Here is a 22,329-nt window from a genome sequence, read left to right as displayed (position 1 = left end):
CAGGGCCATTTGAAATATCCTCACAAGTCAGTTTTTGTATCACTATATTTGTGAGGACATTTTCAAAGTTTTGGCCCTCAGAAGTATAATCAAACCTGTACTCTCTCTCAAGTTATGTCAGATTTTGCTCACTTAGCCTATGTACAAATTTGTCACCAAAATATGGTCACGTAGACAAACACACACCCACACATAAAACACCTGTAGAGAAAGAAACAGCAAGGATGTTTTGACTTGATATTGTCAGAAATGAACTTGTGACTCATTTACAGTAGCCTACATGCAGCTTCCATTGACAGTTACACAAAGATATCCCTGTCACCTTCAGCTGCCATTCAAAGGCGAAAAAGATCATTTATCATAAACATTCAGAATAGTCAATCAGATTATTGCTTAACCCATGGCATCACACTCTCTACTACTGATTAATTTTGAGCAAACACTCTGACCAATAACAGAGGGATTACAGAGATAAAGCCAGTGGCATTTGCTCCATAGCATGTAAAATAAAACCACTTCTATATGTCACACTGATATGACTGAAGTCTGTAAGGACTAAGTTCTAAAGTTCACTTTTCCCCCCAATTATTATTATTATTTTTTTTACATATAGGCCTATTTTATTGTAATAAACTATTATGCGCAAAATAGTGTTGCTTTAATTGCTTTATTTAGTTCAAATCCAATTGAATGCACCTGCCCAGCCTGTCTATGCATTGCCTACACTGCATCACGGTCATTTGAGCTGCTGAAATGATTTCCCAGCGTGCCAGTGGTTTAAACGGTGTTTCCCAGTTCGCTGCGTTTCCCTGATCCCTCGTCACATGTTTGTCATTAACGTGCCGAGCACAGGCCCTCAGACTGCCATCTGAAATTCAAATGGACGTGTGCAGGAGGCACGGCAGAACGGAGTCACGGGGGACCTTCCTCAACTCGGAGTCGGAAGCAGTAACACAAGGAGAAAATAAACATAAGGAAGGAGGAGGAAGCGGTTGCGATGTGTGCGCGACGTCTTCAGGTTATGGAAGAAGTTTTTTATGGGACACTTCGCTTTTTGAGGTCGCTTCTGTTTTAGTACATTAGGAGATACGAATTAGGAACATACATGAACGCCGGAGTTATTTGTAAAATTGTAGCCCCTCTGGCAAACAACTGCCACACCTTTATCATCAGTGTAACAGGTAAAGGTTTTCGCTTAACGCGCTTTATCATATAAGAGCTGAAGTTTTTCCTCTCACCTGTTGCGCGGATCTCAATATAGACGGATTGAACGTTTGGACAATATGAAGACACATCTTTAAAAGATAAACAGTAAGTCTACTTACTTTATTAGAACAAAAAAAATGTTGCCCGTAACATCGCCTTTTTGGGATTATGAGGGAGTTAAACAACATAAAAAGTCGATTATCTGGTGTTTGGTAAGACTTATTTTAAATGTTGTTAAAGCCTGTCCTCGCACTGTGCATGTATTTGTACGCAAGAAGAAACACGGTTTTACCTTGTCATATGGAGGTGTAGTTGAGTCATTCTACGAAACGGGTGCCATTTCCACGTTGCGATTTTCCCAATTTTCATTAAGAACTAACTTTTTTTTTTTTTACTTACAACTTTAAGGATATATTAATCTTCCAAAAAAACATATTTTCCCACCTCAGGCACAAAATCCTTAGTAATATTATGCTTTTTATTAAGGCAAGGGAGTCTTTCTTGTACCACCCCGTCACGGACAAAATGTGTACCAGTAGAGTTGTAAAACAAGAAATTTATTTTTTAAATATAATGTTTTCCTAATAGTAAAATGTCCCTTTTATGTACACCATCAATAGAAAGTCTGAAATGTAATCAATTTTTTGAATTCTTAGTTTTTTTATCTTGAAATATGAATTCGACATTTCAATGGCCTCATTGTTTGTACTGAAAAAACAAATACACTTAAAAAAATTAAAATAAAGTTTCATTAATTTTATTAGTTCACACAACACGAACATTATTAAACATTAATTTATGTAAAATTTAATTTATTTTACAAACATTTTTAACAACATTACCCCGTGACGGGGTGGTAACTGATGTGACGGAGTGGTTCACTGTGACAGGGTGGTATGGACACACTGTTTCTCTGTTTCTGATTTGCTTGTTTTAAACTTTATACAACTGGGGGAGGGCAATTATTCAAATAGGAGATTTAATGGAAAACATTGGTCATGCTCTGAAAAACAAAAAACAGAGCATCATATCAGTGACAGGGAGAGTCGCATCCACACATCCCTCTGTATTTCCATGTGGCGGGATGTCACAGGCTGTGGTGCTTGAATGATTTCGAGCACATCATCGAAGAGATACCACAGGAAGTCATCTCTTGGAGGCCAGAAGAACCTGTTGGCACCAACACGGTGCATACACTTTACAAGGGCATGTGTTTCATCTGTTTCCATGATGATCCCAGGATAAAGGTCACTGTCATATTTAAGAACGCACCACTTCCCAATGAGATCTCCACTTCCCCAAGCAATTGCTTCTGTTGGCACCTTCTGGGCTGTTTTGTTAAAAGTGAAATGCAGTGTGTTGAAGCACTGACATCTCAGCTGCTTTTGCGTGGAGCACATGCAACTAACTTCCCGGTAAAGGATTTCTCCTGGAGTGAATGTGACCACTTGGTGGGTTTTCATTGTGGATGGCACTGGTGGAATCTGGCCTGGCATCTTTTCCATTGCCTGCTCCACTGCTTCAGATGCTACATAAAACAACTTAACAGTTGTAGATGTTTCAGAGAGGGCCTTATATAGCTCATGGGCATCGGGTATGTCGCGGCCGTTGGTCACCAGCTTGTCCGCTGTTCTTTTCAGGGTTCCCCCAACACCGTCAGGGGCCCCCTTGCCATGGCTTGCCTCAAAAAAGTTCCATGTTCCACCTTTCAGGTGTCTCTCAGCAGCGCTTAATGGAGCCATGATGGAGACAGATCTATCTGCAAATGTTTTAAAATGTAACATTCTTCATTAAACACCAATGTGAGTGAGTGAGATAGACATAGTGATTGAGTGACAGTGAGTGAGTGAGTGAGTGAGTGAGGTAGTAAGTGAGTGAGTGAGTGAGTGAGGTAGTAAGTGAGTGAGTGAGTGAGGTAGTAAGTGAAAGAGATAGTGAGTGAGTGAGTGACAGTGATTGAGTGAGTGACAGTGAGTGAGTGAGTGAGTGAGTGAGTGAGGTAGTAAGTGAGTGAGTGAGTGAGGTAGTAAGTGAAAGAGATAGTGAGTGAGTGAGTGACAGTGATTGAGTGAGTGACAGTGATTGAGTGAGTGAGTGAGTGAGGTAGTAAGTGAAAGAGATAGTGAGTGACAGTGAGTGACAGTGATTGAGTGAGTGAGTGAGTGAGTGAGTGAGTGAGTGAGTGAGGTAGTAAGTGAAAGAGATAGTGAGTGAGTGAGTGACAGTGATTGAGTGAGTGAGTGAGTGAGTGAGTGAGGTAGTAAGTGAAAGAGATAGTGAGTGAGTGACAGTGATTGAGTGAGGGAGTGATAGTGATTGAGTGTGTGAGTGATAGTGATTGAGTGAGTGAGTGACAGTGAGTGTGTGAGTGACAGTGATTGAGTGAGTGATTGAGTGTGTGAGTGATAGTGATTGAGTGAGTGAGTGACAGTGAGTGTGTGAGTGACAGTGATTGAGTGAGTGAGTGACAGTGAGTGTGTGAGTGACAGTGATTGAGTGAGTGAGTGACAGTGAGTGTGTGAGTGACAGTGATTGAGTGAGTGAGTGACAGTGAGTGTGTGAGTGACAGTGATTGAGTGAGGGAGTGACAGTGATTGAGTGAGGGAGTGATAGTGATTGAGTGTGTGAGTGATAGTGATTGAGTGAGTGAGTGACAGTGAGTGTGTGAGTGACAGTGATTGAGTGAGTGACAGTGAGTGTGTGAGTGACAGTGATTGAGTGTGTGAGTGATAGTGATTGAGTGAGTGAGTGACAGTGAGTGTGTGAGTGACAGTGATTGAGTGAGTGAGTGACAGTGAGTGTGTGAGTGACAGTGATTGAGTGAGTGAGTGACAGTGAGTGTGTGAGTGACAGTGATTGAGTGAGTGAGTGACAGTGAGTGTGTGAGTGACAGTGATTGAGTGAGGGAGTGACAGTGATTGAGTGTGTGAGTGACAGTGATTGAGTGTGTGAGTGATAGTGATTGAGTGAGTGAGTGACAGTGAGTGTGTGAGTGACAGTGATTGAGTGTGTGAGTGACAGTGATTGAGTGAGGGAGTGACAGTGATTGAGTGAGTGAGTGACAGTGAGTGTGTGAGTGACTGATTGAGTGAGTGAGTGATAGTGATTGAGTGAGTGAGTGAGTGATAGTGATTGAGTGAGTGAGTGACAGTGAGTGTGTGAGTGACTGATTGAGTGAGGGAGTGACAGTGAGTGAGTGTGTGAGTGACTGATTGAGTGAGTGAGTGATAGTGATTGAGTGAGTGAGTGAGTGAGTGATAGTGATTGAGTGAGTGACAGTGAGTGTGTGAGTGACTGATTGAGTGAGTGAGTGATAGTGATTGAGTGAGTGAGTGATAGTGATTGAGTGAGTGAGTGACAGTGAGTGTGTGAGTGACAGTGATTGAGTGAGGGAGTGACAGTGATTGAGTGAGGGAGTGACATGGTGAGTGAAAGAGATATTGAGTAATAAGTGTGTGAATGATTTAGTGATTGAGTGAATGAACAAAACAGGGTTAAGTTAACAAAAATAATAATACTACTACTACTAATAATAATAATATTAATAATAATGATTAGCCTATATAATAATCCTTGATTTCTCACATCCTCACATTCAAATAGGAAGCAGAACCACCCTATCACATCCTTTACCACCACGTCACAATAAAACATGCGACGGGGTGGTATGTGACGGGGTGGTAAATTTCAGCCCAAAATGGCCGCAGATCTCCCATGTGGTTAAGTTCCTCACCTAGCATACATGCATTCTATCTGAAATATATATATTTTTGCATTAATAATGTAAAATAAAAAATAAAAATCAGTTTTCCCTCTCTATTTTGCGTGACAGGGTGGTTGGTTTAAGCTTGACGGAACCTGCCTAACATGAAAAATCAACAAATAAAGAATGTAGAGAAATGTCAGTACTTGCCTGCTTTTGTTCTTGGTGGCAAAAAGGCTCCAATGATGTCACTTCCGCTTTGTGATGTCATTTAAAGCAACAGTACATTATTTATAGATAGAACAAGTTAGTGTGACGGGGTGGTAAGTCAAACTGAGGGACGCTCACAAATTACAAAATATTTACAAAAAAATAAGGTTTATTTTGAATAAAATATATCTTATGTGAAAAGGAACACACATATAATCCTAAAAATAATAAATGTTTTTTAAAAATACATAACTTATTTGGTGATATTTTAGATGCAAATGTCATGTTGGTCAACACGGACATGTGAAATCAGCTATGAACTAATGAAAAATTATTAAAATAGAATGTTATTCTTTTAAAAAAATGTTTTTATCATATATCATATTAACAAGAACACTTGAATGAATAACCTTAATATTTGTAAACACATTTTGGGACATGTTTGTGCCTTATGCATCTCATCAAACATTGTGGACCCAAATGGCACCCGTTTCGTAGAATGACTCAGTTTCATTTTTTTCACTGTTAAAAAGACAGTTTACTCCAAAATAAAAACAATTTTATCTATTCTCACTCTCATGACTTTTCCTTCTGTGGAACACAAATGGAGAAGTTTGAGAGTCTGTGCTGAACAACATTCCCTGCAGTTACAGTGAATAATGACTGAAGATATAAAGCTTCAAAAATATGTTCAAATATGCCCATGTGACTTGTCTGCTGTATTTAAAGCCTTCTGGAGCCATATGAGAGCTTTGTGTAAAGAACAGACTGAAATGTATGTTGTTAATCACAATTTCCCTATCCAGTGAGCTTATAACAGCTGTTGATACTGCTTCCCTTTTGAGTCGCCATAAATTGCCATTGCCATTACTTTTACAGTGAACCGATAGCAGTAGAAAAAGGCTTTTACCTTATAGGTGAAGGTGTGAAGCTTGTAAAAGGTGTAGATTTCTGAATGATAATGTGACACTGAGGACTGAAGTAATGACGGCTGAAATTTCAACTTTGCCATCATAGGAATGAATTACATTTTAAAATGGAAAATGAGGTAGTTTAGTTTGTTTATACTCATTTTTTTATCAAATAAATGCAGCTTTGGTTATCAAAAGACTTTACCAACCCAAAACTTTTGAACGGTAGTGAATTAAATGACGTCTTATTAAACCCTTTTGACACTTTTAAAGTTACACCCAAAAATCTAAGCTTGTTTCGTGATTTTGATGTACTTTTTATATTGTATAATCTAGCTTTTTTCAGGTCAGTCTCCATATATGCTCGGTAGGCTTGTGTTAATGTTTACAGTAGCCGTGAGGGGGGAGCAGGTTTATGCAGTTTGTGTTTACAGTCAGACTCAGTGTTTACTTTTGAGCAAGGTCTGCTGTGCTGTGAAGGTGTGGTCTGAGGTGCCCAACAAAGGGCCACTGGGCCTCATGCTCCATTTTACCTTGACATTTACACTGCTAGTGTGTACACAGACTAGCCTAGATTGTACATCTGAGCAGGACGTTGTGTGACACAAAGCAGCACCTTTTTCCATGGTTCACTATTCACAGTTTTAATCTCTCAATCTTTGTTCCTTTAGCCATTTCCCACTTTGTAAGCAGGGCTCTGTTTGAAGGGAAACACGTTTAATGATGATAAGGATTTTTGTTGTGATGCACAAACCACCCAGGGCCTGTGTGTCTTCCATCTTCTGTGATCCCATGACTGTGGATATCATGAGCGCTTGTGTTGCATAGATTTCATGTGATAACGCAGTATTCATAGATGTACTGGAGAAGGCTTTGCTGCTCTGGAGCAAATGAGTGAATTCTGAGTGTCATGGTATGACTCTTTGAGAAATAAAGACGTTCCTTTTTTTTGTTTCATTTTGGCCCTGCAGTCAAGATGTAAATGTTAAGAATTGGAAAATGTTCATTTGATTATCTCTCATGATTTGGCACAATGATGTAGCTACTATAATTGTAATCAAGTGGCACTGTATAATGTTTGTATGTAAGAACACATATAATATATATATAAAGAGACTTCTTTCAAAAACAACAACAAAAATCTGAACCCTAACTTTTGAACGGTAGTGCATGTATACATAACATATAATATCAAATTTACCACACTATAGATAATTAGCCTATTAGTTCTCAATGATAACTATTTCTAGAATTAGCATTCTTGTAGCTCAAACAGCAGAGCATGGCGCTAGCAACGTGAAGGTTATAAGTCTGATTCCCAGGCATTCATCATGTACTGTTTTTAAGCTTTCTGAATTTCAGCCTGTTCTCATTTTTTGGTAGTTACTACTTACAAAAAGGTGCACTTTTTTAAAGGCTGTATTGTTCTGTAGAAGATGCTTCATGTGGTAACTGGATTTATTCATGTTAAAATATTTATGATGCATCAACCTGACTACATTTGGTTACAACAACAACAACATTTTCCAGGGTCAGATGAGGTAGAAATGACATCTTAAGGTAACGACCTCAAAATTTCACTTTTTATTGCACTACTCAATTTATGTACATTATTACGATATTCAGATTTTTTTTTTTAAATAAGGCAATAGAGTAATTGTGTACACTGAAGCAGAATTTGAAGAAGCAATTAAATGCAAAAAAAGAGACTATCAGTATGACAGCTTTTATTAACAAACACAAAAAGCCACATCATAAACTGAAACGGCTGAATAATAGCTAGCAGTGTGTGTGGGTTTGGAGATGCCTCAGGATGTAAGGTGGATCCTTGTTTTGTATATTTAGCGTTGTATTAAGTGATGATGCAGTGTCAAGAGGGCTGATTGTGAAAGCGCTGGTCTTCTGGTAATGAGGTCATGGCAACAGTGTCCAGGGCAGCACACCCACATTTGGCAGTATTTCAAGACATTAAAAATGAGCTTTAAACACTGTTATGTTTTACACGGATGTGCTATTTAGCATGTCCAAACGTAAGAAATGTGTGAGATGTTTGCCATTGGATAGTCACTTTTTTTTAATCCAACCAGATAAATAAAGATACAGACTATATTAAGTTTCCAGCTTTGTGACGGATTCTTCATGTTTCTTCCATTGTTAATGACCCTTGTCAATTTCATGCCATCTGTCTGAGTCCATATGGCGTACATAAAAATGAACGGGAGCTTAACACATGCTGAGGGAAAGAGAAATGCTAAACCAGTTTTCCCACTTGTCTAAACCACACCTTCGTGAATCTGATCCCACTATTTATTAACCCTCCACCTGTACAAGACAGACACATCATCCAATACTCAGACACACACACACACACACACACACACACACACACACACACACACACACACACACACACACACACACACACACACACACACACACACACACACACACACACACACACACACACACACACTCTCTCTCTCTCTCTCCGTATTGGTGGATAACCTAATATCCTTTACTATCCCTTTCTCTCTATTTGTGTATTAGTCAATGAACTTTGTGAAACATTGGCCCTGTTGTTGAGGTAAAAAATATTGTTTAAGAGGAAGCCATTACCCAGGTGTAATGTAAGTCCTTGTAAATGACCCAGAACTGTGTGTGCCTTTGATTTGTGGAAATGTAAATTTTCTTCTTTCCTGTGTACGGGTGCAAAGGGTTGTGTAATGTTTTGACTGATAACATAAACCAGGATTTTAGCATGATAGACTAAACTGAGGTGCTTCCACAACAGAGATCAGATTCCTGTTCACTCGTACATTAAATAGACGCAGTGCACACAACAAATAGAGTGGATGTAATGTAAAGAAGCTGGGTGTTTCTTCAGCTATAGACACTGTTGCAATGCAAGTAGAGATAATGCATATAGAACTTCTGCTCCCTTTCAGCAGAAATGGACAGAACATTTGAAGTATATTCACACACATGGTTCAAAATCCCAAAATAAAGTGAGGTGAGCAACGCAATGCATTCTGCCACCGCCTTCTGCATCATTATTACCAAGCAACAGGGGTAAACAGCTGCTGCTTTGATGCAAATGCACAAACGAGGTTCAGACCCAAATTCTATAATGTTAACACAATCCAGCGGGAGCAATCGATCTCTGGTTCGGAACAGGCAATCAAACTAAGTGTGAAAGCACCCTAAAAGGTTTTGGAAACTTCTTGCAATGCCTTATTACTTTTCAAAAGTTTTATTATATATAGATTTGATTATTTTACCCTTGTCCCAGAGCCAGGCATTCATGCTTTAACAATACAGAATTAAAAAAATTATACAACAAAAAAATCATAATGATTCTAAACAAATAGTGAAATAATCATCAACCATTTCAAAACTTATCGTATAAAAATGATTTGCATAATTTTTTCCCATAATGTCCCCATATCATTTCCATCAGGACCAACAATTGCCCTTAATGAAGTTTTTGCAAATAGTTAATGTACTTTGTTACAAAGATGTCAACAGTGTCAGTGAAATATGAGACATGTTTAAAAACAAGATAAATATCACTTGCAATTTTTTTTATTGTGAATTATTTCTGAGCTGTAATTTTGTCAAATAATAAAAAAGTTAAATATTATTAAATTTTTTATGTTGTATTCATAAACATGCTAGCTATGAAATTAGCCATAGAAAGACAAAAGAGTTGGTAATTTTATTCCAAAAATGTTCGAAATGTTCTTTCCACCACAGAATGCCATTAACTCCTTCCCTGCCATTGACCGAATTTTCAGGCAATCCATGTTTTCACTGTTATATGTTAGGTGGAAGTTGAATTATTACACATCTACTGAAAGATTACTGAATCTCCGGATCAAAACGCAGACGGAGAAGAAGCAGAAATGAGCGATAGCATATGCAAGCAGAGATGCACATGTAAAATAACCTGATCATCAACATTCAACAGCACATAAATCAAAACTGCCTTACATAACCGACCAGTTGCTGATGGACAGGATCTATTCGATCTATGTTTTGATCATTGTTCGGAATCTGATCTGGATCTGAATGTGATTTTTCTCAGCTTTTTGCTAAAAAATTTAGCTTTTTTTTATTAATCTTAACCACATTCAAATATTGATAAATAATGCATGAAGCTATTTTTTTATTTTCATATATTGCATGTTCAGATATTAATAAAACAATTAATAAAATATTCTGGGGGCCAAACTGATCAAATGATAAAATGCTGGCGCTGACTGGCAACTTTCTTTTCAAAAACGCTAGCGGAAAAAGAGTTAAACGCAAACTACAACTTGTGTGGTGGAAATGTTAATGACTTTTACAAAAAATGGACAGAAATGACAGAATTCTGAAGACATGCATGCACACCATTGAAAAATGTTAGTAGACAAATGAAACAAACTAACGAGAATGTGAAAATATCAAACACCCTATTATAAGCTGCTTTCTATGAAGCAATAATAAAAAAGAAAACGGGACAGCGGCAGCGTCTTACAGGTGTCTGTGAGAGGATTTCAATGTGTCAGAGCTGTATAAGTGAAATCAGCTGGTCATTAATAGCTCAAAAAATATCTTGATAAAGGTTTACCTGGCTGTTTGCTTCACATTGTTCAACAAATTGAAAGGAAATGATCCATTAGTGGCTTGTGTGTTTGTTTATCTTGGCTGTGGAAGGCCAGTGCATGTGTGTAGGTTTGTGTTGGCACACACCGCAGTTGAACCAGTTGCAAGGATTTGAACGTTTGAGTAATGCTCAGATCTTCTAAAAAAGTGTTTGTGTGTGTGCGTCGATCAGTGATACTGTGTGTCTGCATTTGAGCCTGAATGCTTAAAGTCTGTGATTTAATGCTATCGCTGTGTGTGTGGATGCCTACCTGTTTGTATGTGTGTGTTTGCCTTATAGGTTAAGGGCTAAGGAATGGAAAAACCCCTCATTTTGTTGCAGGAGATTAAGCATTTGTCACTTTCAGAGATTTTCACAGGCCAGAAAGCTGAGCTGGAGGGCACACATTCTACAGTGATGAGAAATTCCCTTCTCCAATTTATTCCAATGGAGAAATGTCTGCCAATGGCATATAGCTCAGTTTTCAATCTGCCTCAGTTTCAGCCCGCAATCTCCAGTAATCTCTCCAGGAATCACCTTTCTCAATGGAACATTTCAATTCTGGATATGAGTCCTGGTAGATATGCCATTTATCATAACGTCATATCAAATTCTCTTGAATCTTCTGGCCATCTTTCATGAGTTAAAATCCTGTAATTGTTTCTTAAAGAGCATGGTTAGTGATGAAATTCATGATGGGTTTAGGGCTCGAACCCTTTAGGATTTGACCCGAACCCAGAGCACCTTCTGTTGCTCCATAGACAGCAATGTAATCACCACTTAGTAAAGACATGGTTAAAATAGTCCATGTGACTACAGTGGCTCAACTTTAATGTTATGAAGCGAAGAGAATACTTTTTGCATGCGAAAAAAACAAAATAACGACTTTATTCAACGATTTCTTCTCTTCCCTCTGTCTCTGACGCTGTTCACGTTGTAAACACAGTGCAGTGCTTCTTGGTTTTACGTCAGAACGCCGGCTCAGTATTGGCAGGGTCCTGCATCAGCACCACATGGATGGGTTTGTGGTGCTCACTTGAACAGCGGCGGAGACTTACAAGGAAGAGAAGAAATTGTTCAATAAAGTCATTATTTTTGTTCCGTTTTTTTGCACACAAAAAGTATTCGAGTCTTTATAACATTAAAGTTGAACCACTGTAGTATTATACTATTATAGTACCTTTTTAACGATGTCTTAACTACCTTTCTGGGCTTTGAAAGTGGTTTTGACGTTGCTGTCTATAGGGGGGGTCAGAAAGATCTCGGATTTCATCAAAAATATTTTGATTTGTGTTACGAAGGTTTTACGAGTTTGAAACGGCATGAGGGTGAGTGATTGATGAAATAAATTGCATTTTTGGGTAAACTAACCCTTTAAGTTGAATAAAACTGAACTAAAATTAGATAAAGTAAATCCAATATTAAACAAAAAATTACTAAAACTTAAACTAAATTTAAAACCAAAAATATTTATAAATACTATAACTTTTTGCCTCGTTAGTTTACCCAAAATCTCAGTCTTCCAATGAAAATGACGGATTTCTTTCTGGTGACATATGCCCCTCCCCAATTGACTGCAAGCTCACTTTCAGATCTGCTGCCATTTAGCCAACAACCGAAGGATAGAAGCAAGTCCCCCATCCTACATTCCCCCCCCCCCCCCCCCCCCCCAGATAATCCAAGTTTCATTGTGACTTTAATTTCATTCATTCTAATAATAAGTGTGCTAACATGAAACTTTTGTCAGTGTAGTGATGGAAAGGTAGATGGTGTTCTATGTTGACTATTGTAAAATGCAATAATCCCTAGCAGCTGACAAAGAGGTCGCCAGGTGCCGGTGTCGTACTCCTGCTGTCAAACAGTGCATCTGCCTGCTAATCACCTAGCAAAGCTCTAGCCATGGCAATCGAGTTAGGTTTCAGGATAATTTGTGTATAAATCTCTTCCAAATGGAGTAGCGTAATAATACAGTAAGTATAGAATTACAGTATACTTGTCATGTATACATCTAACCAACTTGTTAGTTAGTGGTAGAAGGCTTCCGTTCTTAATCGTATTTTAAAATGTTCATTACTCAAAATCAAGACAATAAATCTTTCAGAAATTTCCTTCACATACAGACGACATATTGACTCGCAGTAAAGACAATTCTAGGCTAATTGCAGTGTTTTGAATTTTTTTACTTGTTAAACCATTTGCCTTTCTGTCACAGCGACTGGCTCGTCACTAAACCTGCACAACAAATATTGCTTAACTTGATATACCTGTTACATTCAGCCTTATTTGTCTTAGTTTAAATCACATGTGATCCAACAAGTGAATTATTTTAAGTAGTTGTTGCTTCCTTAATTCTTAACTATCAACATTACATTTAAATCAGTTGTGGTTCAAATGAAAATTTTTACACTCGATTGGTGCATCATTAAATGAAAATGTAATGCAAATCTGTGCTGTTAACTAAAATGAAAACGTTACAGTTAATTTAAAGTTTCACTTAAAATGTTTAGTGAAATAAAATGAGTATTGGCTACAAAAAGAATAAAAGAAATACAAAAGTGAAATTAAATAAGTTGAGGTACTAAAATTATTAAAACTAAAAGAGAAATACAAATAAATTGAAACTATATAGAAATATTAAAAAGCAATAATTAATGAAAAATGACAAAAACACACTATTACTAAAACTAAATATTAAACAACACTGATGTAAATGGTCTTCACAATGTGATTATACTTTAACCTTTATAGAGAGAAAGTTTATCATGTTCTGTCTTTGTCATTAATCTTAATTAACAACAAAACGCATAGAAAACATCTTTGTAGCTTTAATAAAGATTATATTTAACTTATAAAAAAGACTATGCAGTGTTATTTTACATTTGATTATTGCATTTCTGTACCTGAATACTGTTCGACTCACCTGAAACACATAAAAACTGTTCATTTAATTTGTATCTTTGTTCTATTGTATTTACCTATGATTATAATGTGCTGCTTATTTTTTATGCAATCAGAGCTATTCAAGTCATCTGGTGAAATTGTTTGTTTTCATATCGCAGTACCTACCACAGAAAAATGAAATATTGTCAGGTATATGTCCGTTTTTTCCGAATTCGTGCAGGCCTACTGGGAGTGTCTGTTCTATTAGATGGACTTTTCCCCCCAGACAAAACCATCAATTATTTACAAGGCAACTTGCTCATAAAGAGCACAAGAAAGGCAAACGCCTGAAATGGCCTGACAGGCCGTGGAAAGGTCAAACCATCTGTTTTGGTTTTCACAAAATGAGGATATATTAATAACATTTTATTTGACTGGCCACTGTTAAAGCGTAATCTAGAATGTCACAAACACATGTGACTGTTCGTCCTTGTGTCCTGAAGGCGCATACCTGACAATATCATGTCAAGTTGACTCCATATGTCATGTCACTATTAAACAAAATGAAATGTCCCTATATGGCCTGGCAGATATTACTGAGAGTTGTTCTGATAGATCACACCGGTCTCTGTGGAAATGGCACAATAAAATCTGTACACATTATAGCTATTCATTAGTGCTGCATCCCACTTATACTATGCCCTAAAACTATGTACTCTTTTTGTGAAGAAAAAGTACATCATTTTGAGTGTGTAGCAGAAGAGTAGACAAGCTTTGGTATATGCGGTACTATTACGTCATAAAATTGCATCTTTAACGGACACTCTGTCATAGTTACATGCAACTTGTTACAATAGACTGGCCTGTCAATCATCTTCTCACAGTTAACATCCTCCACATTATTCTTCATTTCATTTCCTATCATATTGGAGAGAAAAGTAAAGTGGCAAACATTTGATGCATTTAAAAGTTAATGGCCAAACGGATCTTTATAAAAGTTCACGTTGTTTCAGATGAAACATAACACAGATAACATTAGATTAACATTTTTATCAGGTTAAATGTTTATTATTATTCACTCAAACCCCTTTATCGAAACCTCTCTACTTAACCGTCGGTCGTGCAGATGCCATGTTTGTGGTTTTTAACACATTTTATTGGTGTTTGTAGTTCTGAACCGAATCCTCCTCCAAAGCGCAGTGGGTTGTGGGCAATATTAGCCACTCAAATATGCATGGATCCACATTTCGAAATTTTACCGTAAATAGTAGACGATCCAGGGACTTTTCGCATACTCTTTTCAACATACTATGCTTTGGGACACACTTTTTTCACATACTATTTATGATAGATAGTAAGTATGCACATTAGAAATCCTAAAAAAAGAAATGGCATCTTTGGAGCAGACCCATGATTTGGTTGAGTTGGTAAGTGTGCACAAGCAAAATGTACCCTAGTCCGCTTGTGAAGATGGTCTGCCGTGGTTCACAGTTGTTCGCTAACAGAGTTTGGCGACTAGAAGTTTATCCTCGAGTAGTTCCGATTTTTTACCCTTGTCAGCAGGCCTCTTTACACTGATATAACCGTGATCACGTCCACATGTTCCAACAGCTGAGGTGAAGAATTAGCACAATTACTGAATAGCCCTTTGTTGAAATCATGTTCACTCTCCTAAGCACTGATTCAGCAGCCTAGCTCTGGCACAGCACTTCATTCTTCAAATACCTTTTTAACAAATGTAACATGCGTATTGCAATCAACACATTAGTCTATAAGCACACTGTATAAAAAATATCCTGTTGATTTTGTGCTTAAAAAAAACAAAACGTCTCTAATTCACCATAAAAAACAAAAACAAAAAAAAACTATGGGATGGTATATTGGTGTCTGTATATTTTACAATTTATATTCCATTGTGATATATTGTTAATATGCATATACCAAAATCTGCTTTGTGGCTTAATATGTACTGATAACCACATAGAAAGACACATGATGAATGAGAGATCATCATAGGTGGCCTGTCCATAAAACATGGGCAATATGTAGACTGCACACTGGGTCATACACACAAGACAAAACTACATTTACATTTATTCATTTAGCTGACGCTTTTATCCAAACCGACTTACAGTTGCTATATATGTCAGAGGTCGTACGCCTCTGGAGCAACTAGGGGTTAAGCGTCTTGCTCAGGGACACATTGGTGTCTCACAGTGGATTCGAACCCGGGTCTCTCACACCAAAGGCATGTGTCTTATCCACTGCACCATCACCACCCCTAACATGTTTAAACTAATGCACTAAACATGAATAACAACAAACAACACAAAACACCCTAATTATTGAGGAAAAAAATAAATATTTAATTATAAATTAAATTAAAGTGCTGTTAATAACTTCGGGGAATGTCCTTTTACTATTGTAAAATTGCATATATGAAAAAAGCATATATGACTGTTATACAAACAGTGACCCCTTTTGTGTCTCCACAGGTTCTCTACACAACTGTCCAGATGGGTTGCAGTTGCTGTAGGATGATAAAAGGGTAAGACGGAAAGAATAAATAGTATTCTGTCTCAAAGATCCTGATATTTCTCACATAGCTTCTGTTGTTTAACAGCAATGTCATATTGTAGTCTTTTAAAACCTGGCCTGAGAGAATTTTGATTTAATTCAGCAATGCTCTGTTCTTTGTCAGTGGACGTATTCCTTTGGTTAATATCTTACACTTCAAAATATATGTGGGTTGTTTTGATGCAAAAGTTGAATTCACAGTAAATACACACAGATTCACACTCTCAAACTGCCCTTTAATTGCTTAATGTCACATTTCTGGGCTTAGCTTGAGCTGCGAGAATTGCCTCATGCAAATACTACAAATACATGCTTTCTATGGCATTTAACATTAGCGTGTACTGTAGTCTGATTGGCTTAGTGTCAAATCTGCAAAACAACACCCACACATTTGAACTTGATTTCATATGATATGAAAGTATACAATTCTAAGAGTTTAGCAAGATAGAATCAGGATGTTCTACTACAGTACATAAAATTGTATTTTGATACCACAGGCCCATTTTCACATACATACTTAAGGGATCCAATCCTGCTCCTGCGAGGCCACCTTAATGAAAACCCTAATTAAACACACTTGAACCATATAATCAAGAAATATCCAGGCAGTTTTTTTGGAGCAGGTGGAGTTAATATCTGCAGGAAAGCAGCCCTTCCAGGATACCAGTCCCCTGACGTACTGTTTGCATCTGCATAGAAGTGTTAGGCACTTGCTAAATTTCCTCAAAATGTATTATTACTGTCAGAGCTGTGGCACAGTGGGTTTTGCACACGTTTAAGACATTTAAGTGCAGTTGGCTTATGAGGAGCCAGGTACGAGTCTGGCTGTAACCTGATTCCACTGCACCTCAAGCCTACTTGCGGATCTGTCTGCACTCTTTTGTCCTATAAAATAACATGCAAAAAATTTACTATTTCATACATGTTCATGTTTTAAATATCGCAGTGACTACTTTTCTTCAACTAAAAGTCAAATCTTTAAACATCACAAAATCACTCTCTTACAAGGGGTTGTGGGCAATATTAGGTGAAAAGATGCACGTATTCGAAAATCCACTGGGAAAAGTATGCAGTCTGGGAACTTTTTCGGGTGGATAGAGTGTGAAAAGTTCCCAGGCTTTTCTTGCATTATGTCAGATGCTGCTGCTGATAAACATTAGCATTCTATTCTGTTGCAACTTTTACCAGGCAAAACGGCTTTCATTGCTAGTAGGCAGTGTGTGTTTTTATGGGGGTAATGTTTACTTGGGTTAAAATCTTATCCTGTCAGGTAGAGTGAAAAATTCCATTTTATCCACCCTGAAACTGTTAATCTAAAATGGATTTAAGCAGAGATGGGTGCTCATACATGTGGAGAATTTATAATGAATCTGTATAGTGAAAATGGTAATACATAGTATAAATTACACTAAATGATCAACATTTTTCGAGTTTGACATTGGCTGAATAACCTGCCTCTATTTTTCCATGTGGGTTTTCGACTGGCAAAGGGTGTGAAAAACAGAAGGATCTCAGCAGGAAGTGTCTGACACAAATACACCAGGCACACTTTGACACACACGCACAATAGTTTTTGATACATGTCTCTCATTCTCTTGTTGTTTTCACAATTCTTGTTCTCTCCCGGTTTACTGCCCATTTACAGTGTAATTTGGTGTAAATATAGAAATGGAAATATTGTTATGTCATAAGGTGGAAAAACTAATCCCTAAAAGAGGAAATAGGACACAATACAATGTTATCAATCATGGTAAACCTGTTTTTTAAAATTTCGTTTCACTACAGTGACTGTGCTTTCGTCAGTAAGGCCGTTTGCCTGTGCTATGCAAATCATGTCAGGTTATCAAGTTACAGCTTTTATTTCAGTATTTTAAAAGAAGTTGTGTATACGGTGTCTTTTGAATAATCCTGTAACAAATCGTGTTATATTTCACAAAATATCTTTTTCATTCTGGTCGCTAATATATTCAGTATCGGAACGATCTTGGAACGCAACTTTCCAACGTAAAAAATAAAAGCTCTTTGCTTCAAGGCCAACCATCAGTCAACCACTAGTTTTGAAACAGTGTTATTTGACTTTATATCTTAAAACCCTGGTTATTGAATAGGGGTGTAACAATATATCGTGTCAAAATATATCGCAATATAAAATGCAACTATGTATTGTGTATAGTTCACCCAAAATAAACATTATTGTGAGAAAAAATTCAAGTTTACAGAGATTTAGTGTCAGTACTACATTAAACTACTATATATAATGTGTAATTATGCAATGGGGGACTATTTGTGTAAAATGTGGCCTACATTATTTTAAATATAGTCAGTGACAGAGTGCAATCATATTCATCTAAAATAATTCTGTACTTACAGCTTCAGAATCATGAATATTTTTATTCTGGTGTCACCATTGTTCTGTGCATTGAGTTACCAGCACCAAGTCCGAGCCTATTCTTTACTCCCCCAATGTAACGCCAAATGTAGCATTTTAATCAACAGTACATTTTTTGTTAACCTTTTACCATATGTCTTGGAGTATCGCAATAATATCGTATCGTGAGTTCAGCATCGTGACATGAGGGCTATCGTCACACCTCTATTATTGAATCCAAACTGGGTTATATTGTTTATTTCCACCAAAAGTCATTTCATTAAGCCCTTTTCTCAACCCCCTCTCTGTTTCAGTTACATCTATGACCCCTCAGTCCCAGTAGATGTTCCTGGTCGGAAGCGGGACCCCACTGGCAGCTCTCTGTATCAGTCTCACACATTCCCCGAGGAGGAGGACGACCACATCCACAAGAAGCAGGGCTTCCACAACCTGGGATACAGCACCCAGCCCAGCCCAACCAAACTCGACATAGACAACAACCACATCAACCGGCTCCATGCTAATATTCCAGGCGAGCAGATCCGATCGAGCCCAGCGGAGACTGACCCGAGCCTTTACATCCTCCAGCCCGAGGGCCACGGGACGCCCATTAAAGCTGCTCCAAACGTACACGCCAACCAACCCTTACAGAACGAGCTGATGTTGGGAACGGAACCGGGTAAGCGAGAGGAGAGATTCCGAGACTCAGGCCTGGGCAGCGGGGGGATAACAGATGGGACAGAGGGATCGGATGGTTATCCCTATGGACAAGAGGAAGAAGACGAGGACAGGAAGAGCAGGCTGGCCGGTACTCCGGACACAGCCGATGAGGAAAGCGTGCTGTCTGTGGACATGCACACTAGCAGTACAAGCCTTTCCTCAGCAGACACAAAGCTCATGGTTGAGGACAGAGAAGAGAAAGAGCCCTCGATTGTGATAGGAGAGCAAGAGAGAGAGAAAGAGGTGGATCGTGTGAGCGTCACTGAATCAATGGTGGCTGAGGCTTTGGCCGCCCTGGACGCAGCGACTGCGGGAGAAGAATCTGAGTGACGGTCAGGTGACGCACTTACTTAATGGGAGATTTCCATACTCGCTCTCCACATTTGAATACAGCCAAATTATAGCGCTCATAAAATGGAGCTTTCCTACAGTCTGTTTTGTAGGTACCTTTATTTTGAATGGAAACAATCAAATGAAGACTTGATAACAGGAACTGCTGCTTGTTTACACAACAAAAATGGACTATTTATGAGATGTACTTGAGCAAACGACGTCATCTGTGCGATTCGGAGGCATGGACAAACTCCATTCTCAGACCAAACAGAACAGATTGTTGGGTGATTTTTTTTTCCTTTTTTCTCTATGCTGTTTGCATATACAGCATAATAATCAAATAAGCTGTTTCTTATCGTCAAATATTATTTCAACATGATGAAAGCCCTCTCCTTGTGTAGCTTCTGTGTGGAGGTCGGGCTAAATCAAAGCACTACATAATTATTTTCATACATTTTCTATACAAAGAAGTGGTGAAAAGCAAATAAGCCAGTGTCCTGGGGTGGGGTTACTTCTGTGCTTATTGTTCTTTTAGAGATGTTATATAATTATCAAACTGCTTAATACAGTGAAATCAAGCTCAGTCAACTTAGTCTCAACAGATCAATATGCTATTTCTTGCTTGTTACACTGTGAATATATAATATACCCTCATAGAGCTGTAGGACGACATGTGCTTTATTTGTACACATGAATGTACAGCAAGAAATGGAAGGAGTTTGTGGGTGAATCTCGTGAAAACAGATTTCAACCTGAAATTAAAAAAGGGGAAATTTTATTTTGCATAAAAATGCATATTTATTCTGTTTTAAATGAAATATTTTATTAAAATACTATCATAACGTATAAATACTATGTTCAATACAAGTCATATATTTAGATAACTTTAACAGTGCAGTAAAGAAAATCTGATAAGAAAATACTTAATTGTTATGAAAATATGATGATCCAAAGAATCTTAATGGTAAAAAAAAAAAGGCTCATTTTATGCAAAATATAATTTCTTTTTTCCTTATATTTTGAAATATCTATTCATTACATATTCTGTGGGATTCACCCTTATATATTTATGTTTATTGTGCACTGTGGACTATTGGGGCTTGAAAACGGCAGCGTGTAGAGCAGATTCAGGCCAGTGATGGTAGTTGATGCTCTACACTCAGGGGTTAAGCACTTAACTAGTCCTGGTTAACTATCAGAGGACTGATGAAAAGAACCCTTCTATGATCACTAGAACTCTTATCTCATGCAAACATTCCAACACATTAGATTTTCTAAAAAAAAAAAAAAACTAATGTAGCCCCCATATACAATAAATATGTATTTTTCTTTTTTTGAATTTGCACGGTACTTTATGAAGGTCGTCAAGTATTTCCAAATGTTTTACCAAGTATGCATTGGTTGAACTTTATGTATTGGTCAAAATCATTTCTTTTAAACCTGTTAATGAGTAAATGTTATTGACTGGAAGTGATTTTCTAATGACATGGCATTGAATGATTTGAATCTATTGCCCATTCACAGTGAATACACTGTGGTAAAGGCAGAAAGAATGGAATATTAACAGAGGACTAAATTGTCACATGAAACTGGGGAAAAATAAAAACAATGTGCTTGATCATAAGACTTGCGATGCAATCTGTTGACATTTCTGTCTTGTGGCTAATGATGCCATAGGGCCTTTTATATAATCTAATCATATCTCCCTCCAGCCCTCACTGGACAGTATAAGACATGTCCTGATGTACGTGTATGACTGCTATATTGTGCCGAAATCCAAAGAGATCACATATTGAGAATTGTGAGGTTTTTAAAGGTCTGCAAAAAAGCCTGATGATAAAATATTAAAACATGTTTAAAATACAGATGTTATGCACCATTTTATTTTCTGATGAGCATAAGGGTGAAAATAAGCCATGCTTGACAGTGTATTAAATGGCTTGAATCGTGAACTTTGTCTCAAAAGATTTTAGAACTGCGATCCGTCAGTTTGTTCTTTGCCATCACATTCATTGTCAATGATTTTGTGCAGCAAAACCCCTGTTTTAATGTAACTGATCTTTGATGTCTGTCTTTTTTTTTAGGATTCTTTGATGAATAGAAAGTTCAAAAGAACAGCAATTATTTGAAATCGAAATCTTTTGTAACATCGAAAATGTCATGAGCCACTTTTGATCAATTTAAATCAATTACTGAATGAAAGTAACAATTAGAAGTTAAATACACCGTTTGTGCAATAACTAAAAAAACTAAATTCAGTCTCCTTTAAAGCCAAACACAAATGATCAACACCAAAGGTCCAGCTGTTTGTACATACAGAACAGACAACATAAAAGTACCAGAATAAATCTGCTGCTGAGCATACACGTCTCTTTAAAAGTCTGTGTGGGCTTGAGTTAATGATTCACGAATCCCAAAACATATCCAGACTAATAATACTCTACAGCAGGTTAACCATTTATATTCTCCAGACTCTCACGGTTACTGCACATTCTCGTTGCTTAATGTTGCTTTGTTCTTAGAAATACCCTGATGCATAAAGTACAAAAATAAAACAGTGTATATAATGCTCAGTCACATACTTTCCAATAGGTCATGTGTAAGCAGGCAGCGGTCACGGGGAGATGGGAAAGAAAAGCCTTCAGCGTCGGAGTTTTGGGTCATTGAAGGTCATTAGTGCTGCACCAGTCACCTATTAACAGATCCTCACTGATCTTTAACCCCAGTCCAGCTCTAGAAAACGTACTGCACGTCTCAGGTCTCACTGTGGATGAAGGCTTTGAGAGTTTGTTGT

General features: G+C 37.6%; 1 protein-coding gene across 1 annotated transcript; it reads left to right on the top strand.

The window, feature by feature from the left end:
- Window positions 1–755: 755 nt before the first annotated feature.
- LOC143737723 (uncharacterized) lies at window positions 756–21,400 on the top strand. The gene is made up of 3 exons (XM_077229544.1): window positions 756–1,311; window positions 16,033–16,085; window positions 18,797–21,400. Exons 2-3 carry the CDS (start codon window positions 16,054–16,056, stop codon window positions 19,530–19,532), a joined length of 768 nt encoding a protein of 255 aa, XP_077085659.1. The 5' UTR covers window positions 756–1,311; window positions 16,033–16,053; the 3' UTR covers window positions 19,533–21,400.
- Window positions 21,401–22,329: the final 929 nt, after the last annotated feature.

Source organism: Siphateles boraxobius, unplaced genomic scaffold (assembly GCF_051911475.1).
Source record: "Siphateles boraxobius isolate OS27281-9 unplaced genomic scaffold, OSU_SipBor_1 130, whole genome shotgun sequence".
NCBI lineage: Eukaryota > Metazoa > Chordata > Actinopteri > Cypriniformes > Leuciscidae > Siphateles > Siphateles boraxobius.
Note: the sequence above shows the minus strand (reverse complement) of the source record. Positions and strands in the feature narration are given on the sequence as shown.